The 27,675-nt window shown below is 39.1% G+C and overlaps 1 protein-coding gene across 1 annotated transcript in view; it reads right to left on the bottom strand.

Annotated features, from left to right (window-relative positions):
- ATP8B4 (ATPase phospholipid transporting 8B4 (putative)) overlaps window positions 1-27,675 on the bottom strand; it is a 366,292-nt gene that overhangs the window by 38,707 nt on the left and 299,910 nt on the right. Inside the window, exons 18-21 of the mRNA XM_064291985.1 lie at window positions 26,181-26,296; window positions 12,572-12,736; window positions 11,493-11,604; window positions 9,401-9,506 (exon numbers count right to left, since the gene is read on the bottom strand). Coding sequence (XP_064148055.1) covers window positions 9,401-9,506; window positions 11,493-11,604; window positions 12,572-12,736; window positions 26,181-26,296 — 499 coding nt within the window. The remainder of the gene's footprint in view (window positions 1-9,400; window positions 9,507-11,492; window positions 11,605-12,571; window positions 12,737-26,180; window positions 26,297-27,675) is intronic.

The following is a 27,675-nucleotide window of genomic DNA, read 5'->3' as shown; positions in this document are numbered from 1 at the left end:
CCGTCTGGCCCTGAAGCCATTTATATTTGAGAACTCTGCTCATTCAAACAAATAACATTCCACTGAGAAGGTGTTAAAAAAACAATGCATATTTCGTTGATTAAACAGGATGTATCATTTCCAAGGTATATCATTTCCAAGGTATATCACTGGCATACCTCTCGGAAGCAGTGAAATAACTTCATGGTTTAATTAGCTATAAGACATGAATTTTTCTAGTAAGGACGTGATAAATGCTATAAAAATAAAATATGAAATGAGCTCACCATTCAGATCAATCAAAATTATACTCAGTCTATTTTCCTTTTGGCAGAAGACATATAATCGACGTTGTAAGATTCTGAGAAACCATAGCAGAGTTTAAATTGTAGATTTCTGGCCATGCCCTTAATACTAAAGCAGCTACGGCAGCAAAATTAACCCCGGGCTCAAAGTGTCAAAAATGGTTCTATGACACTAAATTTGAAACAAGCCGTATGCATGATACGCATGAAAACCTCATATCCATGTTTATGAAGTAATCTAAACGCACTTGACAGGTTTAAGTATAAGCATTTAGGTCATTTCCTTTCAATAGTTACTATCACTCAGATCCTGTTATTTTGATACACTTTTTTTTTTTTTTTGCATGAACTCCCATTGAACTCAAAAGATAACATAAGAAAACTGAATGGTCAAACTTATGATTTCAATATTTCATCCTTAAATCTATGGATTTAGATCTAAGTAGCCAGTCCGGGAGTGCAGAGAGGACCTTGGAGTGATAACTTTTCTTGAATGCTCTTTTTTCCCCCAATTCTAGTATTAATTATGATATAAATGTATTATAATTTATATTAATTATAAAAGGAAATGTAAGACTGTATTCTATGCATTGCCTCTCTTTGACTCTAAGAATGGGGTTACCTCAAGGTGTGAGTTGCAATAAACATATCATCCACCTATCACTTCAGCAAGGAGGCCTCAAGGGTCCTGAAATATTAAGTCTAAATGGAAAGTCTTTCTTTTTTCCTATCTTAATATTTTTTCCTTTCATTAAAAAATGAACTTTTTTTTTAATCTAATTGTAAAAGCATTGCATGGTCATTACTGCAACTTCAGAAAACACAAAAAGCCGTAAAGAAGTAAATAAAACCTATAATCCTATCATCCAGATGGGGCCATTGTATATGTCCTCCTGGAATTGACAGGTAGGTACCCACTGCCGTCAAGTCAATTCTGACTCATAGCGACCCTATAGGACAGAGCAGAACTGCCCAATAGAGTTTCCAAGGAGCGCTTGGTGGATTCGAACTGCCAACCTCTTGGTTAGCAGCTGTAGCACTTAACCACTACGCCACCAGAGTTTCCTCACAGGTAGGTAGGTTGATAAATATAGATATAGAAATACAGCGTTTTATATGCACACACATATATATACACCAATAGTTTTGTAAAAAAAAAAGGGAGGATTATACTATGCCTGGTGTTTTGTAATTTCATCTAGCACTTAACCAATATATCATGAACATCCTCCAATGCCAATAAATATATAGTTACTTTAAATGACTGCACAGTACTTAACAGCATGTATATGTCATAGTTATTAACAAAATTCCTCATGGCTGGGTATGTGAGTTATTTCTAATTTCTATTATTATAATTGATAAAACCCAGTGCCACAGCAGTGAATATTCCTTTACATACATATTCATATATTTCGTCCGATTATTTTCTTTAGGTAAATTCCTGAAAGTGGGAATCTTTGGGTGAAAAGCATATATATTTTGAGATTTTGAAATATATTGCTAGGTTCCCCTCTAGAAAGTTTTTACCAATTAACACTGCCAACAACAGTATATAAGAATTCATATTTACCCAAATTCCTCCCACTTAATGATAGTTATGTCTTCTACTTAGTCAACCAAATTTAGCTTGATAAAATTTTGAGATACTAACTTTATTTTCCCACCTCTTTCCAGTTACTACCACTACCATAGGTGAGCCTCTTTATTTAGTCAGCAACATGCTCTGCCTCAGGGGCATCTGACAGAGCCAAATACAGAGGGCGGAAAAAAGTCAAATTTCTGCTTTTGAACACCCAATAGGCTCTTGAAACGCATGTCATCGCTGTCATTCTGAATTCCAGCAGCCTGGAATTTCACTTAATTGGGCTTTTCAAGGGGAAAGAAAAAAGTTTCTTGGAGTCACAAAAGACTAATCCTTTAAGCAATCAGGACATAAAATGTTCCATAAGCAACAGTCTAGAAAGAAATGACCTCTTTTCTGCATCTCCTATCCCAGGGACTTGAAAGAGGAAGGGACTTAGATGCTGGTGAGTCCCTAAAAGGAGCTGCCCCACACCCTGGACTGGCGGGGGATGGCAGAACAGTGTGGGTAATAGGAGGCTCAGATAGCTTTGGGGGTCTGAGTGCAGAGGGGTGCTTGCTTCCCGGTGAGGTGCAGTCACACAGGAATAGTAGAGAAAAGGGATGTAACGGTGAGGACCCTGTGAGAGAGTCCAAGCTTCTTAGCCCCAGAAAGATGGAGGAGAGCAACCAAACTTTCCCTCCTCTTTCCCCAGGAGGATGTAGAAGTCAGTCGAGAGGGAGAGGTAAAGCCAGCAACCCAAGGAGACCAGAGACCAGACAGGGACTCAGAAAGAGGAAGTGCCAAATGCCTGCAGAAGAGACGCTGATGATCAGTGACAGATGAGGAAGTTGTGCAGCCCAGATTCAAACTAAACTTAACCAAAAACATCCAGTTTAATTGTTCTGTTTTGAGGCAAAAAACGGATTCAAGTTCAGTTTTAGAAAATTTAACAAGTTTTTGCTTTTGCATGCCAGAGTGTACTCTGGACTGTGAAAGCCATACCTGCTATATAAGCTAGATGGAAACCCTGGTGGCGTAGTGGTTAAGAGCTACCTACGGCTGCTAACTAAAAGGTTGGCAGTTTGTATCCATCAGGTGCTCCTTAGAAACTGTATGGGCCAGTTCTACTCTGTCCTATAGAGTCGCTATGAGTAGAAATCAACTCGACGGCAACGGGTTTGGCTTGGTTTTGGCTTACGAGCTCGAAATGACACAGCATCCTTCCATTTGTCTTCTTCACACCCAATCAAATTCCAGGTCTTATCCTTTCTACCTCCAAACTAGTTGTCAATTTCATCCCACTCTTTCCTTCCGACCTGTCACAGCCTTGCTGCCTAAATTCAACCCTCATCATCTCTAAACTCTGCTATTCCAACAGCCTCTGGATTCATCTCCTTGTCCCATTCATTCATTGTCCCATTCAAACATGATCCATCCATCCTGCCACTAGAGCGTTATTTCTAAAATGCAAAATTGAACACTTCACTCTTCTGCTTAGAAGCCATCCATATCTACCCCATACCGTCAGGATAAAGTCTAATCATGTTGTCTTGTAAATCAATGTGTCTCCAATGTTATCTCTAAAATACCACCTTCACCCTTAGCTTTATTATGCACCCTAGCTACAACTTGGAATATTGTTCCTGGAATATAACATGATTTTTTTTTTTTCATGTTTCTATGCATTTGTATTCCTGTTTGATCAACCTGCAGTATCTCTATCCACTGTAGCCAATTGAGAAGATGGATTCATAGAGGTTATAATAGGGGCCAACATGCTATTTTCAATATCTTAAGAAGCTTAGAGAAAAATGCAGATTTGCCTATGATATGAATGCATAGACTCACTAATGTTATTTTTGTTTTGTGTTACTTTTGGCTACCATTACATCAACGTGGTGTGGGAAACTGCTATAGTATGCTGGTTAGAAGCTATGACTGGGAACTGTATATGTCTTTGCCCAATAAAAACTGGGAAATCTAGTGAATTATTATTGATATAATTTTATTATTATAATTTGCATAATTTTAATGAGGGACTCCATAGGGCCTTTGAGTAGATATTAACAAAAGTAGTCCTCGTTGGTGGAAAGATTTGGAAAAACGACTAAAAGAGGGAAGGGGAATGGGAGGAAACAGAGAAAGGAAAAGGCGGAAGATGGAAGGATGCTCACTGAACAGCCACAAAGCTTGACATTATCTCATTTAATCTTCAAAATAAAATATGCAAGATATTTTTATCCCCATCCCCAGATAAGGAAACCAAGCAGAGAGAGGCTAAAGAACATATTAAAAGTCACTCAGCCAGCCAGCGAACATGGAGCTGGGATTCCAGCTCAGACAGATCCAGCTAATACGAAGTGTCCCCTTCTTCTTATATCTGGCTGTCTCCCGTGAGATGTATTTTGACTCTAGTTGCTAATTCAGTGTCAGACCACTCTCAAGTGAAGTTGTAAGATGCCTCAACAAATATCTTTTTTAGATTAATTATTTAAAGGGAGTAAGAAGACATCTAAAATGTGTTTAGGGAGGCACACAGCAAGTGATTAAGTGTACAGGCTCGGGAGTCACACTATCTAGATTCAAATCCTAGCTGAAGCACTGACTAGCTGTGAAAGTTTGGTCAAATTTCTTAACCTATATTTGCCTCAATTTCCTAACCTATAAAGGGAAAATGATGGTATCTAGTATTGGGTGGCTTTGAGAATTAAATGAGACATGGAGACTACTTACAATAGTGTCTCAGAGACTGTCCTGGAGAATTTAGCAATAGGTTTATTAGAATCTAAATCTAACATCTATCTTCCTTCAGCAAGTGTCAAATTCCCCAAAATATAAAAGGTCATCTAAAGAAGGAGGTTTTTTAAAACCTGTTTATAAGACATGGTAAAGTTGAAAGATTTGATCTGGAAATATCAATAGGTGGCATTGACATTAAATATTTCCTTTCAGGAACATAAGTACCTGTGGTATAAAAGATGAAGACACATTAAGGAAGCCCATAATGCTCTATTGTTGTGTTGAAGGAAGGTTAGCCCTATTTTAGAATGTAACAAGCATTCTAAGTTTGCCTTCAAGTCAAAAATCTGCTTGGCCAGACCCAAAGTGGATTGAGGTTAGAGAAGCTACTATAGGCAACAACATGTAAAAATTATTGTAATACAGCAATTTAAGAACTGCTAGGGAAATAATTATGTGGAATTTTAAATATGTTTTCCTCTAAATGAAGTAACAGAAAATAAAGAGATAAAACAAACTAGGATATTTTAAGAAACATTATTTCTCAAAATCTAATGTTTGTCCACTTCTACGTTCAATTTTGGCACTTACATATTTATATATCCCCACACATCCATCAGTTTGTCATACTGCGGTGGCTTTCATGTTGCTGTGATACTGGAAGCTATGCCACTGGTATTTCAAATACCAGCAGGGTCACCCATGGTGGACAGGTTTCAGTGGAGCTTCCAGACTAATACAGGCTAGGAAGAAGGATCTGGCAGTCTGCTTCTGAGAAAACTGGCCAGTGAAAACTTTGTGACTAGCAGCAGAACATTGTCTGCTATAGTGCCAGAAGATGAGCCCCTCAGGTTGGAAGGCCCTGGGGAAGAGCTGCCTCCTCAAAGTATTTGCCAATTTTCATTTGCTGATGTGGCACAACTCAAAATGAGAAGAAACAGCTGCAAATAACCATTAATAATCAGAACATGGAATACATGAAGTATGAATTTAGGAAAATTGGAAGTCATCAAAAATGAAATGGAATGCATAAACATTGATATCCTAGGCATTAGTGAACTGAAATGGACAGTATTGGCCATCTTGAATCAGATAATAATATGGTCTATGTCTTAGGCTGGGTTCTCTAGAGAAGCAAAATCAACAAAGCGTATAAATATATATAGAGAGAGATTCATATCAAAGAAATGGCTCAGGCAGTTGTAGAAGCTGAGATGTCCCAAGTCCATGGATCAGGACAGAGGTTTCTCTTGATTCACATAGCCAAGGACACAGTGCAGGCAAAAGCCAGAACATCCGCTTATATTTGGATGTAGGCCACATGCCCAAGGAAACTCCCTTTCACCTGATTGGCTACACACAGCAGATGCCATCATGGGGGTGATCACATGTCAAATCTCAACAGGGAAGTGATCACAACATTAAACTACTGCCAAAACACTGAGAATCGTGGCCCAGCCAAGTTGACACACAATCTTAACCATCACAGTCTACAGAGCCAACAGAGAAAGTCTTCCCGTGGAGCTGGCACCCTGACTTTGGACTTTTAGCCTACTAGACTTTTTTTTAGACTGTGAGAGAATAAATTTCTCTTTGTTAAAGCCACCTACTTGCAATATTTCTGTTACTTAGTTACCAGGTGACTAAGACAGTGGTGCAAACAGATTAGCACTTAGCTACTAGCCAAAAGGTTGGTCGTTCAAACCTATCCACAGGCACATGGAAAGAAAGGCCTGGCTATCTACTTCCATAGGTCACAGCATGAAAATCCTATGGAGTGCAGTTCTACTCTGACACACATGGGGTCCCCATGAGTTAGAATGGCAACTGGCTTGTTCTTTGTTTTATATTTATATATATTGTTATTTACACAGCACATACCAGTATCATGCAACCCTTACACAAATATCACATGATTCTGTTTCTCATAAGCATTGTATATCCGGATTCAGTCACACCTGTGTCAAAATATCAACTTTCTTCAGTGCTGAAAGAATCTGTTTCAAATTTACATGCTACCGACTTTGTGTTTTGCAAATTTTCTGATCATAAGCTTCACCTAGGTGCTTATTAAAATACATATTCCCTGGAAGGGAAAGAAGCCCCAGATAAGTAAAGCAGTACTGAAAAAGAAGAACAAAATGGGAGGCCTTACTTTACCTGATTTTAGAACATATTATACAGCCACAGTAGTCAAAACAGCCTGGTACTGGTACAACAACAGACACATAGACCAATGGAACAGAATTGAGAACCCAGATATAAATCCATCCACATATGAGCAGCTGATATTTGACAAAGGCCCAGTGTCAGTTAATTGGGGAAAAGATAGTCTTTTTAACAACTGGTGCTGGCATAACTGGATATCCATCTGCATGAAAATGAAACAGGACCCATACCTCACACCATGCACAAAAACTAAACATAAAGTCTAAAACGAGAAACATCATGGAAGAAAAAATAGGAACAATGTTAGGGAGCCCTAATACAAGGCATAAACAGAATACAAAACACTACTAAAAATTACGAAGAGAAACCAGATAACTGGGAGCTTCTAAAAATCAAACACCTATGCTCATCTGAAGACTTCACCAAAAGAGTAAAAAGACCACCTACAGACTGGAAAAAAAATTTCAGCTACGACATCTCTGACCAGCCCCCGATCGCTAAAATCGACATGATTCTGCTAAAACTCAACCACAAAAAGACAAACAACCCAATTAAAAATTGGGCAAAGGATATGAACAGGCACTTCACTAAAGAAGACATTCAGGTGGCTAACAGATACATGAGGAAATGCTCTCAATCATTAGCCATTAGAGAAATGCAAATTAAAACTACGATGAGATTCCATCTCACTCCAACAAGGCTGGCATTAATCCAAAAAACACAAAATAATAAATGTTGGAGAGGCTGTGCAGAGATTGGAACACTTCTACACTGCTGGTGGGAATATAAAATGGTACAACCACTTTGGAAATCAATCTGGCATTTCCTTAAAAAGCTAGAAATAGAACTACCATACGACCCAGCATCCCACTCCTTGGAATATATCCTGGAGAAATAAAAGCCTTTACACGAACAGATATATGCACACCCATGTTATTGCAGCACTGTTTACAATAGCAAAAAGAAGGAAGCTACCAAAGTGTCCAAAAACAGAAGAATGAATAAATAAATTATGGTGTATTCACACAATGGAATACTACACATCAATAAAGAACAGTGAGGAATCTGTGAAACAGTTCATAACATGGAGGAACCTGGAAGGCATTAGAGCTGAGTGAAATTAGTCAGTTGCAAAAGGACAAATATCGTATAAGACCACTATTATAAGATCTTGAGAAATAGTTTAAACTGAGAAAAACACATTCTTTTGTGGTTATGAGAGGGGGGAGGGAGGGAGGGTGGGGGAGCATTATTTCCTAATTAGATTGTAGGTAAAAACTACTTTAGATGAAGGGAAGGACAACACTTAATTACAGGGGAGGTCAGCACAACTGGACTAAACCAAAAGCAGTTTCCTAAATAAACTGAATGCTTCGAAGGTCAGCGATGCGGGGGCAGGGGTTTGGGTACTATGGTTTCAGGGGACATCTAAGTCAATTGGCAAAATAAAATCTATTAAGAAAACATTCTGCATCCCACTTTGAAGAGTGGTGTCTGGGGTCTTAAATGCTAGCAAGCGGCCATCTAAGATGCATCAATGAGTCTCAACCTACCTGAATCAAAGGAGAATGAAGAACACCAAGGTCACAAGGTAATTATGAGCCCAAGAGACAGAAAGGGCTACATGAACTAGATACTACATCTTCCTGAGACCAGAAGAACTAGATGGTGCCCGGCCACAACCGATGACTGCCCTGACAGGGAACACAACGGAGAACCCCTGAGGGAGCAGGAGAACAGTGGGATGCAGACCCCAAATTCTCATAAAAAGACCATACTTAATGGTCTGACTGAGACTAGAAGGACCCTAGTGGTCATGGTCCCAAAACCTTTTGTTGGCCCAGGACAGGAACCGTTCCTGAAGCCAACTCGTCAGACATGGATTGGACTAGACAATGGGTTGGAGAGAGATGCTGATGAGGAGTGAGCTACTTGCATCAGGTGGACACTTGAGACTATGCTGGCATCTCCTGTCTGGAGGGGAAATGGGAGGGTAGAGGGGGTTAGAAACTGGCAAAATGGACATGAAAAGAGACACTGGAAGGAGGGAGCAGGCTGACTCATTAAAAAAAAAAATTTTTTTTTTTAATTGGGAGTATGTAGTAAGGTTTTTTAGTAAGGTGTATGTAAGTTTATGTGAGAGACTGACTTGATTTGTAAACTTTCACTTAACCCAGTGCCATCGAGTCGATTCGGACTCAAAGTGAAAGTGAAACGGTAACTTTCACTTAAAGCACAATAAAAATTATTAAAAATACATATCCCCCAGCCCCATCCCCTGAAGGTACTTAATTTTTAGATCAGAATGAAGCTAGGGAATTGGTATTTTTAGAAGTGCCTTCAATGGTACTGATCGCTGATCACCATGTAAGAATAGCAGATACTCAATAATGTATAATTTTAGAAGATAACGTAAATGAAAAATGTTGAAGACCTGAACCCAATGAGTTATCTCTGATGTTAAACTTACCTTGGTTTGTCGTCAAAATGAATGGAAGCTTAGGAAACACAAAGAAAGAGCTCCGTACTAAGCTAGGACCATAGGACACTACAGACTACCTTTCTACTTTCTCAACTCTTCGATCTTCCTTTTTCCCTATCCTCTTCACTTCTTGTCTTTTCTCCTTCCTTTAGCACTTACCTGAGTTCCTCTCTAACTTCCACCATGGTGTTTCCTGCTATAACAAACACTTCATTCATGTCATCAGTCAGCACGTTGCAGGCATAACCAATGTTGATGGCAGTTTCTGATAAAAAATGAAGCACAAATGAGTTAGAATATTACTTAATAATGTAAGTACCTTTTTCATAAGTTTTAAAGCAATACTTGTAGTTCTTAATAGCCTATAAAAAAAATGCCAAACAGAGCATGATGGGCAATGAAAGGAAAGAGACCCAGAGGGAAATTCAAAGACTTGAGTTCTATGATCAAGTTCATCACTTGGTGAAGTAACAACGTCTATAGATCTGTCCTTCTCATCTACTTTCGAAAATCTCTTTTGATTCCCAAAATGTACTCATGAAAATATATTAAGATCTTACGATATAGTCAAATGCAGAAATATAAAATATTTTACCAGAAGTTTCAAATACTGCCTTTTGAAAGCTAAAATTATAAACTTAGCTAATGTTCAGTTCTGATATGTAGAAAAATTAAGGCAAAAGCTCATAAAATAGACAATTGAATAAAAATGTTCCTCTAAATTTCTAAAGTTCTCCTGCATGCACCATTGCCATTAAACGAGCAGAAACTTGGGATTTGACTAACATCTCAATGATCACCCAGCATTGCTGATACTAGAGAACTGGAGAATCACATGATGTTAAACAGTTCCTCTTCTAATTTTACAGAAACGGATCCTAGGTTAGTTAGGTAACCCCTTCCATTTTCAGTAGTCATTAGGTTCTATCTAACTGTATGGAGTCACTAGACTCTAGTTAACTCTATAGAGTCATTGGATATATCCTAAATCAAGGAAGTCAGTTGATAAAATCTCAGCATATCCTTTGTATTAAAAAAAAAAAAAAAAAACAAAACCCATTGCTGTTGAGTCAATTCCAACCCATAGCAACCCTATAGGAGAGAGTATAACTGCCCCATAGGGTTTCCAAGGACAAGCTGGTGGGTTTGAACTGACAACCTTTTAATTAGCAGCCAAGCTCTTAACCACAGTGCCACCAGGGCTCCACTCTTTGTATAATCTACAGAAATTGAAGCCAAATAATAGTAAACTTACAGATGCTTGCAATTAAGTGAACAGCTGTCCCCATTGATCAATATCAAATTCTAGGGAGTCTCTTACTAGTAACACCACTGGGCTCAACTCTCTACTGTTTATTTTTTGTAATCAGTGATTTGGAAGAAGATATAGACAACTGATTTATCACATCTAAATTCCCCAATGCACTTTTAAAAACACCTAACAGGTAGGTAGACTCTTAGAAGAATGTGTGTGCCAGTTAATTGAGTATTTTCAGTTTACTGATGGTCAAGCATAAAATAATTTTTGGTTTTCACCATTACTGCTAGCAACAGATCCACAAAGTATTGATTCCCTTTTTCCATTTTAGAAAACTTCGTATTCTGACCATAATAATTCTTTCTCTGGTAGCTTAGCATTTTTGTCATGATTGGAAGTGGGTCCATTCTCACTGTTTGTATGGGCAGTCCTGGAATTCAACTACTTTGCACTGGGACAGCTGTAGTGATTGTTAAAATACCAAAATATTTCCATACCAGCTGATAAACAGCCGCTGCCCTGAGCTTCTCCTAAGCCCTTCCTCCACCTTGGCCCCTCCTCCAAAATCTCCCAAACCTCCCTACCATCTAGAAACGAAAGACATGACCTAGAGGATTCCAGTGTCCTGCTTCAGTGCTGTACCAACACCTGTCCTCATTACGGGTGACATTCATATGGACCAGTTGTTAAACATTTTTAATACCATTATTCTCTAAAGGTATAACTATTACAGTTAAGAGAAACAGGCAATGAGGCTGACAGTCAACTGACCCTAGGGTATACTGTTGAAGGTATCTTGTTAGTTTGTCTTAGTTTTCTTTCTCAATAATAAATTCTTGCAATATATTAAATTTCTTTTTTGTATCTCAACTCTTTCCTATATGCAGGACTGAGCAAATATTTAATTAACTAAGCTTTTTGGTTAATTATAATTTTACCATAAAAGTTATTTTCCCCTTTTCAAAACATCATCGTAATTCATTTTCAAATTACCTTGTTTGTCTCCTGTTAGGATCCAAATCTTAATATTGGCTAGTGATAAGCTTGTAACTGTTTCGATAACACCCTCTTGTAACTTATCTTCTACAGCAGTGGCACCTAGTAGCTTCATTGAAAAACAGAGATTACCTTAATGTTAATGCATGCAAGCAACACTCATTACACCTATGGCTTTTAATCACAGAGTCAAGGAACATGGAATGAAGACAGAAATTATGATGCATTGATGTAGCAATCATTTCACTATGTGCAGAAATGGTCTGGAAAGGACCCCAAGAGGAGGTGCCCAAATCGAGCTAAGTGACTGGTACGCTAATTAACGACAGAGATCCTGGGAGTTAGAATATACATTATGGGGTGTAATATGCTCAGATAGCGTGTTAGTTTGCATGGTCAGAAGCTACTTAGCCCTGTAGGGACTTAAGAACCCCCAGCTGCTACCCTACATGTATCAACCATGGAGATCCAAAGAAAAGCCCTCACCCTATACACAGGAGGTTGATCACAACAACAACAACAAAAGCCATTCCCCAAACCACCAGATACCAAAAACAAAAACTTGAAGGCTTCTATGCTCTCATTTATCCAAAAATGAACAAGGCATCCTCCCTAATACCTCACAGTGGCTGAACAACCTGGACACGGGGGTGTCAAGGAAGAGTGGTTTCTAGAATAGACCACACTCTCAACAGCACAGCTATCAGCAGAATTAGAGCTAGAGTGCCACACTTCATGGCAATTTCTCTGCTTTCAAAAGGTGAGTCATAAAGCAGGAAAAAGAAATAAAACATCAAGGATATACTGGAGGCTGACAAAAAATAAGGAGTATGCTATTTTGTATTATTGGGGGCCCTTGCAATTGCATAAGCCACCACTAGTAAAATACACCTGTAAGCCTTCAAAGGCCACACACGGCAAATGGAAAGCCAACACATAAAGCATGAGTCAATGTTTGAAAGAGTAACATCTGCTGTGCGCAAGATGATTCAGCCCGTGGCTGATTCCAATGCTAGAGCTCTAAATATACACTATCCCTTTCCTAAACACGAACCATCACGTTTCTAAACTCATACCATCAAATCTCTTTCAATTTCTTCATAGAGCCCAGCTATTCGTTCATCTCTCTCATCTGTGGCAGCATTTGCGTCTTCAAGCAGCTTATACCACTCTTTAAAGTATTTGTCATCCAGATCTCTGTACGCAATGGCTAAGGTTCGGAGGCCTTCCCCTGCAAATTCCTGCCAGAGAAGACATAGACTTGGGAACAGTCAAAATACAATGACAGTAATAATAACAACAAGTTTTTTACTCAAATGCTTGACCATACTGGCCTCCAAACTTTCAGCTACTTGGAAATGGGAGGTAATGTTTGGATTTTGTGTTCTATTTCTACAGGGTTAAAATAGTCAAAGGAGCTAGACTTCTCACTAAAAAGGCAGCTGAAATGCCTGCTGAAGTGTTCTAATTGAGAGGTGATCCATGGTGGCGATGCCTTGAGATATTCATTTGAAGTTACATATATTGGGTTCCAACCTATTATTTGCCTGTAGGAAGTTCTCCTGGTCATGACAGGGGCCTGGCCTGTTTCGTGGCCCATGACCCTCAGATTCTAGAGGAGAGGATAGAATGCTCAGAGAAGCCACAGCTCTCAGAACAAAAACAGGATACTCTCTCAAGGGAATGCAGCATGACATGTCACCAAAGTCTTGTCACATTCCCCTAGTAACATAATTACATCTAAATTGATTAAGTCCTGGCTGTGTGACTGGCACTGTTCTAAGCACTGTTCGTGAATTTCCTAATTAAAAAAAAAAAAAAAATTTTTTTTTTTTCCTAATTTACCACAAATATATTACTGTGCTGAGGCACAGTTTGAGGAACTTGTATAAGGTCATCCATCTAGCAAGTTACAAAGCTGGGATTCAAGTTCAGATCTTTGACTACAGAGTCTGAGCTCTTAACATAGATTCTGCACCACAATTCTTATCCAGGCAGTGCCAGGGCATCAGGGAGGAAGAAAAGGCCACTAATAGTACAAAGACTATTGTGCTCATAAAAATTCTGAAAATTCTGTACACTGCTGGTACATCTGTTGAGGCACACAGTCTTTGCCTCCTGAAATCCAGCTTCACATTCTGAAGGTGACATGCCATTTCCCACCTTGAACTCCCACACCATGTTCTAATAAATCCCTTGTGGCATGTGTCACATTTTGTTTGTTTTTGTAGGTATTTGTACAGTTGTCTCATCATTCCTGATAGACTACAAACACTTAGGGGAAGAGATTGTGAGTTCCCCATCCTTGAACCCAGTACCACATATTGAGAAACCATGCATTTCTAAAAAAATTAATCTCTGCTGCATAGTGACATTCCTAATTTAAAAGCCAAATGAATATTCTGGAATCAGGCCACAATGTAAATTGCCTTGTTAGCGGTAAGGCTTTCCTGAAAAATCATCTAACAAAACACAATTTTTATTTGTATAGCCCTTTATGTTGTATTTCATAAAACTTCTATACTCATTATTTTGTCTGACAACTGAGGTAGAAGATAGATAAGGTGAGTTAAAGAAGATAAGGAAAGCATTTTTTTTTTTATTAACTTTTATTAAGCTTCAAGTGAACGTTTACAAATCCAATCAGTCTGTCACATATAAGTTTACATACATCTTACTCCATACTCCCACTTGCTCTCCCCTTCTTGAGTCAGCCCTTTCAGTCTCTCCTTTCGTGACAATTTTGCCGGCTTCCCTCTCTCTCTATCCTCCCATCCCCCCTCCAGACAAGAGTTGCCAACACAATCTCAAGTGTCCACCTGATATAATTAGCTCACTCTTCATCAGCGTCTCTCTCCCACCCGCTGACCAGTCCCTTTCATGTCTGATGAGTTGTCTTTGGGGATGGTTTCTATCCTGTGCCAACAGAAGGTCTGGGGACCATGGCTGCCGGGATACCTCTAGTCTCCGTCAAACCATTAAGTTTGGTCTTTTTATGAGAATTTGGGGTCTGCAACCCACTGATCTCCTGCTCCCTCAGGGGTCCTCTGCTGTGCTCCCTGTCAGGGCAGTCATCGATTGTGGCCAGGCACCAACTAGTTCTTCTGGTCTCAGGGTGATGTAGGTCTCTGGTTCATGTGGCCCTTTCTGTCTCTTGGGCTCTTAGAGGAAAGCATTTCTTAGAAGCAAATGGACTGTCCACAGAAAAATAGGACAGAATAAGTACACCTTTTTCCTGATTCCTTGGATAGGGCTTTTTCACCAAACCCTGTTATCTCCTTAACTCTAGATTCCTGAGATTGTCAGTGGATGGGCCACACCTGGACAGTGTCGTATCATTCATTCTGTGGTCTGATATAACCCTGTGCAGTACAGGAGACTGAGAGTCTTCAGGAGCTCAGCAGTAGTGGCCTTGCTGTTGGGCTTTGTCAGTTGGAGAGATGTCAATGCCTAGTCAAGTATACGTGTAACCCAGAACACTTACACGTACACTAAAGTAGATAACTGTCTGATAAGACTCTTTACGTAGTGAGTACTTGATAGACAGTTGGTAACTCAAAAGTTATATGGTTTTCTCCTCTGGCTTCTCAACATTATGTTTGTGAGATTCATCCATTTTTGCATATAGTTCTAATTCATTCATTCTCATTGCTATATATATTCTACTATGTGAATATACCATGATTTCTATTCATGATGGGCATTTGGGTAGTTTCCTTTTGGGGGTTATTATGAATATTGTGAATATTATTATGCTTAAATTTCTGGTGAATCTACACAGATATTTTCATGGGGTGTATACCTAACACTGGAATCCTGGGGTCATACGGTATTAATATATTTAGGTAAAAAAGATACTAAGCAAATAGATGTCCAAAGTGGTTGTCTCAGTTTGTATTCCCTCCAGCAGTATAGGAGAGTTTGGTTGTGTCATATCCTCACCAAAATTTGGTATTTTCTGTCCATATTGTATGATTACATTTAGTGGTATGCTGGTACCCCTGTTCTGGGGGGATGGAGGGGAGCCCTGTTTTATAGCATTTGTCAGTTTCAATGGTGTAGATACTTCCTCTATGATCAATTTTAAATTACCAATAGTCTAAGAAATTATTCACAAAGTTCTCTGATTTTTAAAAATTGGCTCTTATGAACTGGTATGAGCTACCTCAAGCATACTAATGATTCCATTTATAAAAAATTTAAAAACAGGCAAAATTAATCTATGGTATTAGAAGTCAAGATAAAGGTTACCCTTGCAGGGGGGAGGAGTGGCAAGAAAGGGACACAAAGGGTACTATGGGATTCTGGAATATTCTATGTCTTGATCATAGTGCTGGTTTACATGGATGTGTTTATTTTGTGTAGACTCATCAAGCTATGCACTGTTGGTTTGCATCCTTTTCTGAATATACTTCAATAAAGACGTTTAAAAGTTACATAGTACCCCAAGTGTCTATTTACCAGCTAAGCAAAATCTAGCATAAAAGAGAAAATGTTAGAGATGGATTTGGTGTGCTCAAACTCCTGTACATGGCTGGAAGAAAAGGCACCTTCAAAGTACTTCTACCAGCATAATGGAGACTTTTCCCCATTTGGGGTCAATATATTTTTAATCATCAAATTTTCAATTTTTAACAAAAAAATTCATTGGGGTTCTAGATATAAATTGGTAGACTGAGAACACACATCTCATTCCACTTCTTCTCAGAATTCCCTGAAACTAGAGAACAGATTTTAAGAATGAAGCCATAAATGATAAGAAAAAGTCAGCAAGGACCAGAAAGTTTGGGAGAGTTTGGAGATGATAAAGAGGTCAGATTGACAGAGATAACAGAGCAGAGAAAATTACTACCCAACATTTCAGAAAACAGTTGTCTTCTCGTGGGAGCACTGGATAACGTCCAAGTTTGGAAGCAACAAATACAAATAGTTGGAGCTGCTCCAGGAAAAAGCTACAATATAATTAACTAAATAACTGAACTTGGTACATCTGGGCCTGTCACACCTGTCCCACCTCTCCCTTCCCATTTCTCAAATATTCAGGGTAAAAAGGCAAAGAGATGGATAATATGAGAAAAATGAAGTAGCATGTTGGGTCAATAAGGGAAATCAATTATTTATCTAACAGGAATTCTAGAAACAGAGAGAAGAGACAATGTAAGAGAGAAAATAATTTAAAAGACAACAGAATTTTTCTGTTTGTTCAAGAAAAGACTCATGTCTTTATACCAAAGGATCCACAAGAGTTCCGGGCAAGGTGAATGAAATGATTCCTGCACCTCCAGAGAACTTGGCAAACTTTCAGCATTCCAAGGCTAAAGAAAAAAAACAAAAATCCTTAAAAAATTCCAGAGAGAAAAGAGACTACCTACAAAGGAATGTGATTCAAACTAATATTAGACTTCTCACCAGCATCTCTCAATGCTTAGAAGACAAATGAGCAGTAACTTTAAAGTTCTAAGGGACAGTGATTAATCCAATGAATTCTATACAGTCAGAACATTAAATAAATATAAAGTCAAAACAAGAACACTTTGGGATTTACAAGGACTCAGAAAGTTTACCACCTATAAATCCTCCTTGGAAGAACTACTCAAGGATGTGCTACAGTAAAATGAAAAAGGAATATAAGACAGCACATAATATGAGAGAAAACCAACAACAGTAGCTGAGTATCACTTAGAAGAAACAAAGAAACTAAAGATAAAGTAGAAGAAAATTCATTGGCCATGACATATGGAAAAATTTTCTTGAGATTATAGAGGTTAAGCAACAGAATTATATTTCACCTTTGTGGATTCAGTCATGTGATTGTTCTTCAGTGGACAATACTGATACAATCACAATTGCATAAATGTTATTTTTACTGGATATACACATTAGAATTAACCTGTAAACGAAGTAATGAAGACTTGATTTTAGCTACAGAATAGAATGTAAATGTTATAAGCTTCGACAAAGTAAAAATAATATAAAGATAAAAAGTGAGAAGCGTAGGGAGTGGGTAAATGGGAGAAAGTGTCACTGTGCTAATTACATGTCCTTCACAGTGGAGAATCAACAAATACTATCTCATTTTGATAAATCACAGAAATATTTACAAGTGAAATAAAATTATGCCTGGAATTTGCTTTAAAATATTTCTGTAAAAAATAAGTTCCTGGCCAACTGACTGGAAGAGATCCATACTTATACCAATTCCCAAGAAAGGTGATCCAACTAAACGTGGAAATTATAGAACAATATCATTAATATCACACGCAAGCAAAATTTTGCTGAAGATCATTCAAAAATGGCTGCAGCAGCATATCAACAGGGAACTGCCAAAAATTCAGGCCGGTTTCAGAAGAGGACGTGGAACCAGCGATATCATTGCTGATGCCAGATGGGTTCTGGCTGAAAGCAGAGAATACCAGAAGGATGTTTACCTGTGTTTTATTGACTATGCAAAGGCATTCGACTGTGTGGATCATAACAAACTATGGATAACATTGCAAAGATTAGGAATTCCAGAACACTTAATTGTGCTCATGAGGAACCTGTACATAGATCAAGAGGCAGTTGTTCGGACAGAACAAGGGGATACTGATTGGATTGAAGTCAGGAAAGGTGTACATAAGGGTTGTATTATTTCACCATACCTATTCAATCTGTATACTGAGCAAATAATCCAAGAAGCTGGTCTAAATGAAGAAGAACGGGGCATCATCATTGGAGGAAGACTCATTAACAACCTGTGTTATGCAGATGACACAACCTTACTTGCTGAAAATGAAAAGGACTTGAAGCACTTACTAATGAAGATCAAAGACCACAGCCTTCAGTATGGATTGCACCTCAACATAAAGAAAGCAAAAATCCTCACAACTGGACCAATGAGCAACATCATGATAAATGGATTAAAGATTGAAGTTGTCAAGGATTTCATTTCACTTGGATCCACAATCAACAGCCGTGGAAGCAGCAGTCTAGAAATCAAAAGACGCGTTGCATTGGGCAAATCTGCTGCCAAAGACCTCTTTAAAGTGTTGAAAAGCAAAGATGTCACCTTGAAGACTAAGATGCACCTGACCCAAGCCATAGTATTTTCAATAGCATCATATGCATGTGAAAGCTGGACAATCAATAAGGAAGACCAGAGAAGAATTGATGCCTTTGAATTGTGGTGTTGGTGAAGAATATTGAATATACCATGGACTGCCAAAAGAACAAACAAATCTGTCTTAGAACAAGTACAACTAGGGTGCTCCTTAGAAGCAAGGATGGCGAGACTGTCTTACATACTTTGGACATGTTTTCAGGAGGGATCAGTCCCTGGAGAAGGACATCATGCTTGGCAAAGTACAGGGTCAGCGGAAAAGAGGAAGTCACTCAACGAGGTGGATTGACACAGTGGCTGCAACATTGAACTCAAGCGTAACAACGATTGTAAGGATGGCACAGGACCGGGCAGTGTTTTGTTCTGTTGTGCATAGTGTCACTATGAGTTGGAACCGACTTGACGGCACCTAATGACAACAACAACAACAACAGATGGGATTAGATGAAACAGGATTGGCAAAATGTTGACAATTGTTGAAGCTGCGTGGTATGTATGTCTCCTTTTATATCTGCTTGAAATTTTTTTATGAACAAGTTAAAATTAAAAATAGTTGAGTAAATAAATGTTAGATTATAGAAATTTAAGCATATTATTCAAGGTTATAACAGTAACTTAAGAGAAAAAAGGAGATAGAGAAAGAGAAGCTAATATAAGTGGTTGCTTCTAGGAAGCAGGGCCAGAAGTGCAAGTTGATTTTTACTTTTTGTTCTAGATTCTTCTGTATAATTTCTTAATTTTTGCTGTATGAGTTTTTTATATAATTTTTGTTGTGCTTTAAGTGAAAGTTTACAAATCAAGCCAGTCTCTCACACAAAAACCCATATACACCTTGCTACACACTCCCAATTACTCTCCCCCTAATGAGACAAAAAAAAAAAAAAAAAATTTTTTTCTTTTTTTTTTTAATGAGACAGCCCGCTCTCTCCCTCCACCTTCTTTTTCGTGTCCATTTCGCCAGCTTCTAACCCCCTCCACCCTCTCATCTCCCCTCCAGGCAGGAGATGCCAACATAGTCTCAAGTGTCCACCTGATCCAAGAAGCTCACTCCTCACCAGCATCCCTCTCCAACTCATTGTCCAGTCCAATCCATGTCTGAAGAGTTGGCTTCAGGAACGGTTCCTGTCCTGGGCCAACAGAAAGTCTGGGGGCCATGACCACCGGGGTCCTTCTAGTCTCAGTCAGACCATTCAGTCTGGTCTTATGAGAATCTGGGGTCTGCATCCCACTGCTCTCCTGCTGCCTCAGGGGTTCTCTGTTGTGTTCCCTGTCAGGGCAGTCATCGATTGTAGCCAGGTACCGTCTAGTTCTTCTAGTCTCAGGATGATGTAGACTCTGGTTCTATATGAGTTTTAATAATAAAAAATTGTTTGAAAATTGTGTCATGGAGCTAATATTTAATCATTGATCAAATTGATTAAGGGACCATACTTCTTTGCTGTTGTTGTTGTGTGCCATTGAGCTGATTCTGACTCATAACAACCCTATAGAACAGAGTAGAACTGCCCCATAGGATTTTCTAGGCTTTTTAATCTTTACAGGAGCTGATTGCCAGGTCTTTTCTCCCACAGAGCAGCTGGTGGTTTCAACTGTTGACTTTTTGGTTAACAGTTGAGTGCTAAACCATTGCACCACCAGGGCTCCCTATTTCTCCTTTAGTGTCTCAATAAACTGACAATCTTAAAAAATACCTCTGGTGCTTTATCCTTCTAATAGGAAAAAAAAAGTAGACTGTACTTGCTAAGTCTCTCACACAACCACAATAGCTAGAAATATGTGTAGATTATTTGGGGAAAACACTAAAAACTCCCCCTTTACCTATGCCTCCAGCGGTCATTTTATAGGCCTCTGTGCTCTCAATGTTTTTACAGCCACATCTGCTCCTTGGGACTTTGCCATTGTGTCTCCTCTGTTGCCCTTTGGCTTATTGTACGGACATAGGTTTGTGATCAGGTACAAGTTAAACCATGACACATTTTAATTAGGTAAATGGCAAGAAAATTCATCGTACACTGCAATGATATGGTTTAGCCTGGGGGGGGTCATAAGAAAATTTATCCAAAATTATCTCTTAGGCAGTTGGTAGCACTTTGGATATTGCAATAATATTTTACAAACCCTGCCTTCCAAGACCACTGCCAGGTCCCCTATTGATCTGAAACTCTAGTTACTCCTTTGTACCAATCTTTTGTCCTCTTAATTACACAAATACATTTTTGCCTTTAACTTGTAGCTCCCCTGGGCATTACTAGTGGCTTCTTCTCTGTGCCATACAATGAATCAGTTCTCAGAAGACATTACAAAAGGGGGCAGATGATTTGAGTTATTTAATTACTGCATGAAACACAAGTTTAATCCTAAATAAGCATTTGAGCAAGGTCTTTTCCTATCATTAAATGATTCGAAATCAATAATTGAATACAAATTTAAAACCTCAGAATCTAGAGACCAAAAAAAAAAGGTGAACAAAACAAAGGGCAAGGCAAATTGACATTCACTGGGAAAAAAAAAAAAAAATTTTTTTTTTTTTTTTTTTGCACAGAAATGTAAAAAGACAAAGTTAGGTTTCCTACACTTTTAAGAAGAAAGAAGAATATGTGAAAATCCAGGGTCTTTGTATTTAAGCAATGGCAAACATCAGATACTTATGATTCCAATGTTGTTTTCATTAAAAAAAAGAAAATTAAAAAAAGACCACGTAGGCCTTCTGGAACAGATTAACAGAAAATCAAGAATTCTCTATTGGAAAGACAAAAATAATAGCTATATTTGTAACCAATATTACTAAACCATCATTCTTTAAACTTAAACTCAGGCAGAGAGTTTTTTTATTTTATTTGTTTGCTTGTGTTTTAAAGATTCAGAGGATGTTTTGTATTAAATATAGGGCCTGCCAAAGAACATGAATCCTCAATAATTTTTTAAAGGAAAGAAACTTATAAGGAAATGAGAGTTTTGACCAGTTGCCCTTAAAGTTCATATGGGGTTAAACAGAACCTCAAGCAAATATTACAGAGATATATGAATCACAGGTTTAAAATAGGTAATTTTCATATTTAATTCAGAGTCTCTTACTCTTTTGAAAAAAAAAAAATAGTGCCAAAGATCACCCCCTGCTCCTTTCAGACTACGTAAGTTAAGGCTGTATAAGTTTGACAGTTTCAACCTATTGCCTGGGACACAAGGGTCTCATAATGATTTATGATCTGAATAAAAGGACTCTTGGAGGAACAAGTTGGCTTGAGACTATTTTCCCCTAACTTCCTCAACAGAACCCTAAGTTATGAAGGAATGAGGCCAAGATGGCAGAATAGTCAGAGCTTCCTGTCATCTGTCTTACAACAAAGACCCCCCAAAACAAGTGAATCAGATATATATGACAGTCTAGGAACCCTAATCATCAAAGACAAAGCTGAAGAATCAAGCTGAACAGCAGATGGAAGGAGATACAATTCAGTAACAGTGGAAACAGGGAATTACGGATTGCGGGATCACCAGCATCCTTTTCGCTGAATCTGCACAGCAAACATAGGCTGAGACAAGCAGCAACATCTCAAGCTGAAACCCACCCCATCTGGTGCAGCCGAACAGCAGCAAATCTGCACACACCTCCAGAGCCAAACAGGAGTGACACCAGACCTGTGAAAGTACAAGCTCCCAACCTACCACATGCCCTTCCCCCACCAGAGCTCCACAGCAGAGAAGCAATTCCTTCCCCCTAGCCTTCCCCCTCCCAGCTTCCACATCAGTCCCTCGACATTCAACAACACCATGCCCTATAAGCCCAGAACTCTTTGCCAGGTCCAGAGGCACCAGCTCCTTTGCCCAGCCACTGGTGTAGGGGGTCCACAGACTTGCAGCACCCTTGACCCCTGCCCTTCGCTCCTACGCCTGTGCCTTGAAGGCCGATCCAAACACTGCATGCCTTCATGAGGAAAACACGGGCAGGGCATTCACCTGAAGCCCATTTTCACCTACAGCAGCCAAGTGGGAGCTACAGATTTGTGACGTTTAACACCATCCTACCCAGTAAAGCACCAGTAAAGAGACAGAGAGTGGCAGAGTAGATTAAAAAACATAAGCAATCTATATGCTGTCTACAAGAGACACACCTTTGACACAACGACATAAACTAACTAAAACTCTAAAGGATGAAAAAATATATACCAAGCAAACAATAACCAAAAAAGAGCAGGAGTGGCAATATTAATCTGTGATAAAATAGACTTCAAAGTAAATTCCACCATAAAGGATAAGGTAGGACACTATATAATGATTAAAGGGTCAATACACTAGGAGGACACAACCATAATAAATATATATGCACCCAATGACAGGGCCTCAAAATACATAAAACAAACTCTAACACCATTGAAAAGAGAAATAGCTCCATAATAATAGTAGGAGTCTTCAACACACCACCTTTGGTGAAGGACAGAACATCTAGAAGGAAACTCAGTAAAGATACAGAAGATCTAAATGTCACAATCCAATAACTTGACCGCATAGACATATACAGGACATTCCACCCAACAGCAGCAGAGTATATATTGTTTTCCAATGTGCATGGAACATATTCCAGAATAGGCCACATCTTAGGCCACAAAGTAAGCCTTAACAAAATTGAAAACATCGAAATAATACAAAGCATCTTCTCTGATCACAATGTCATAAAGCCAGAAATCATAACAGAAACACCAAGGAAAAAAAAATCAAATACATGAAAATTGAACAATACCTTGCTTAAGAACAACTGAGTAATAGAAGAAATCAAGGATGGAGTTCAAAAATTCATAGATTCACCTGAGAGTGAAAACCTCATACCAAAACCTTTGGGACACAGCAAAGGCAGAACTCAGAGGTCCATTTATAGCAACAAACCCACACATCAAAAAAGAAGAAAGGGCCAAAATCAAAACATTAACCCTATAACTCAAACAAGCAGAGAGCAGTGAAAGGAGCCCTCAGGCACCAGAAGAAAGGAAATAACAAAGATTAGAGCAGAAGTAAATGAGAATAGAAAAACAATTGAAAGAATCAGCAAGACTGAAAATTGGTTCTTTGAAAATGTCAAAAAAATTGACAAACCATTGGCCAAACTGACAAAAGAAAAGCAAGAGAGGAAGCAAATAATCTGAATAGGAAATGACTCGGGTGATATCTCAACAGGTGCAACTGAAATAAGAAGTATCACAATAGAATTCTATGAAAAATTGTGCAACAAATTTGAAAACTTAGAGAAAAAACAAACAAAAAAACTCAGGCCTGGATGGCTTCACTGGAGAATTCTACCAAACTTTCAGAGAAGAGCTAATACCAATACTACCAAAGTTATTTCAGACCACAGAAAAGGAAGGAATACCCCCAAACTTATTCTATGAAGCTAGCGTAACCCTGATATCAAAGCCATACAAAGACACCACAACAAAAGAAAACTGCAGACCAGTATGCCTCATAAACATAGATGCAAAAATTCTAAGCAAAATTCTAGTCAATAGAATTCAACAGTATATCAAAAAATAAAATAATATATCATGACTAAGTGGGATTCATACCAGGTATGCAGGGATGGTTCAACATTAGAAAATCAATCAACGTGATCCACTACATAAATAAAAGAACCACATTATCTTATCAATCAATGCAGAAAAGGCATTTGAAAAAGTCCAACACCTATTCCTGATAAAAACTCTCTGCAAAATATAAAAGACATTTATACAAAGCCAACAGCCAACATCATCCTAAATGGAGAGAAACTGAAAGCATTTTCCTTGAGAACGAGAACCAGAAAAGGATGCCCTTAATCTCTACTGTTATGCAACATTGTGCTGGAATTTCTGGCTAGAGCAATAAGGCAAGAAAAAGAAATAAAGGGCATCCAAATTGGAAAGAAGGAGGTAAAACTATGCATATTCACAGACGATATGATCTTATACATAGAAAACCCCAAAGCATCCACAAGAAAGCTACTGGAACTAATAGAAGATTTTAGCAGGATACAAGATTAACATACAAAAATCAATTCTGAATCTCTACACAGACAAAGAGAACTTCAAAAAGGAAATCACCAAATCAATACTATTTACAATAGCCACCAAGAAGATAAAATACTTAGGAATAAATCTAACCAGGGATGTAAAAGACCTATACAAAGAAAGCTACAAAATGCTCCTGCAAAAAACACCAGAAGAGAAACTAGATAAATGGGAGCTCCTAAAAATCAAATACGCTCATCAAAAGTCTTCACCAAAACAGAAAAGAGAGAACCTACAGACTGGGAAAAAAGAAAATTGATTACCACATATCCAACAAGTCAGCACAACTGGACCAGAGCAAAATCATGGAAGTTTCCTAGACACATCCAAACACTTTGAGGGACAGAGCAGCTGGAACTGGGGTCAACTGGATAACATAGTTCATAAAGAAATGGTCTACATCCCACTTTGGTGAGTAGTGTCTGGGGTCTTAAAAGTTTGCAAGCAGCCATCTAAGATACATCTATTGGTCCCATCCCGTCTGGAGCAAAGGAGAACGAAGAAAATCAAAGACACAAGGAAAATATTATCCCAAAGGACTAAATGACCACATGAACCAGAGACTCCATCAGCCTGAGAACGAGATGATACCTGCCTACCACCAATGACCACTCTGACAGGGATCACAATGGAGAGTCCCAGACAGAGTGGGAGAAAAATGTAGAACAGAATTCAAATTCACAAAAAAAGACCAGACTTACTGGTCTGACAGAGACTGGAGGAACCCCCGAAAATATGGCTCCTGGACACTCTGCTAACTCAAAACTGAAACCACTTCCAAAGCCTACTTTTCAGATAAAGATAAGACAGTTCTACAAAGCAAAAAATAACACATGCAAGGAACGTGCTTCTTAGCTCAACCAAGTATGCGAGAGCAAATGGGTGACTCCTGTCCAAAAGCAAAACCAAGAAGGAACAGGAACCGGTTGAATGGATAAGGGGAACCTGGGGTGGAAAGCGGCAGCATGCTGTCACGTTGTGGGGATTGCAACCAATGTCACAAAACAATATGTGCATAAATTCTTTAATGAGAAATTAACTTGAGCTGTAAACTTTCACCTCAAGCACAATTAAAAAAAAAAAAAAAGAACCCTAAGCTATGCCCCGGGTATAATCATAAGAGATTCAGTTGATGCCCAGAACGTCAGAGCCCAAGGTGGGAGCAGGTCTCCTGCTCATCTTCCCAGAACCAGTCCAGTGTCCTGAGAAGAGCGACCCCAGACCAGAGCAGATTCCCCCCAGGGCGCCCTTTCTCTGGCCAGAGCCCACACGCAGTGGCTACTTCTCAGCTGCCGAATATTAATCCACCTGCGCTAAGATGAAGTGGACTTCCAGCAGGGCAGGGAGAAGGGCCATATGCCAGCTTCCAGGCACCTGCTGGCACAGTTTCCTTTGGAATCACTGCCCAGATGCTTTCTATTTCAGGAGTCAGGTCCTTTAGCTGATATTTTTCAAACAAGGCCTACCCATAGCTGATATTTTTTAAACAAGGCCTACCCATAGGAAATGGCAAAAGGGCCATCAGGCCAATCTAAAGACAGAGGCACTTACACTGAGATGGTCTGATGTTGAGGAGAGAAGGTCTCCGTTGGAAGGGTGAAGTTTTTCAAGCAGAACGGTATCCGCTCCTTTGGAATAAAGCTTTATCTGCCCTTCTGGGTTTCGAACTGAAAAGAAAAAAATTTGGAGAAGTATATCATTATCAATGAAATCCGCCAAACCTAGATTCTCCCAGGGCTCCGGGCAGGCCATTTGGAAAGGGGCAGAATGTTTTAGGATCTGCTGGAATTCTCTGATTTCTCAAACAAGTGTTTTCAGTCTGATGTACAAGACCTCCCTCTTTTCCTTGCCTCCTGTTTTTGAAGGGTTGATACATTCAAATCAGGCCTCTGTATTGAGGTGAATTGAGAGCTTTCTTTGCTTGTCTCCTGGTATGAAAGTCAAGACCTACTGTTCTAATCAGCTGTTAGTGTTATTCCAAATCCTCTTCATATGGAATCCTAACCAGTCAGAGCCATGCTTTAGGCCTTAGTCCTCCGCCCTTGCTGACGTATTTGTTTGCTCCCTTTACTTTTTAGACAAGCCCATTCATTGCTGGTGGTTCATTCTTTAATCACAATTCTCGCTGCAAGCAAGCTTCACACAGGAGGCTGTTAAAAAATAAAGGATCTACCTTCTTCCCACTGGCAGTTGAGATTAGTAGAGCTGTGCTTTTAACCTGCCCCCCAGGTTCGGGAATGACAGCGTTCCTCACCTCCCATCTCACCTCATATTACTTCCAGGCAGATCTTTCTTTAAAACCCCAGGATACTCAAGGAGTCCCTGAGTGGTGCAAATGGTTAAGCTCTCAGTTACTAATCAAAAGGTTGGCAGTTTGAATCCTCCCAAAGATGCCTCAGAAGAAAGGCCTGGCAATCTACTTCTGAAAGGTTACAGCCACTGGGTGTGTGGGGGGCGGGGGATGGAGAACACAGAATACTTGGCTTAACTTTGCAAGCTTGAGTTCACATCCTGGCACACAGTATACATTTAATAACTGCTGAATGAATGAATGAATGACATAGGAGTATATTGCTTCCCAGGAACCGCTTAAAATTTAAGACAACTGCCTGGGTCCCAACTTCATGATCTCTGACTCTCACAAGCTTTATCTAGTAAGTCAAAGATCACTGCATGCTTTCCTTTCATGTATGCCTTTGCTCTAAAAACAGAATGCCTCAAAACAGATGAACAGAAATATTTGCTACTATTAATTTAATGGGATACAAAATTTAAAGCTTGATTTAAAGGAATATAAACAACAAAGTACAAAAACTTACTTTCCCTCTAAGCTTTGTTTTTGTTGTTGGCCTAGGTGCCGTCCAGTCAGTTCCGACACATAGGGACCCCATGGACAACAGAACGAAACACTGCCCGGTCCTGTGCCATCCTCACAATCGCTGTTACACTTGAGCTCACTGTTGCAGCCACTGTATCAAACCACCTCGTTGAGGGTCCTCCTCTTTTCCGCTGACCCTGTATTTTGCCAAGCGTGATGTCCTTCTCC

Source organism: Loxodonta africana, chromosome 10 (genome assembly GCF_030014295.1).
Source record: "Loxodonta africana isolate mLoxAfr1 chromosome 10, mLoxAfr1.hap2, whole genome shotgun sequence".
NCBI classification, from domain to species: Eukaryota; Metazoa; Chordata; class Mammalia; order Proboscidea; family Elephantidae; genus Loxodonta; species Loxodonta africana.
The sequence above is the reverse complement of the archived record's forward strand: the minus strand, read 5'-3'. Positions and strand labels throughout refer to the sequence as shown.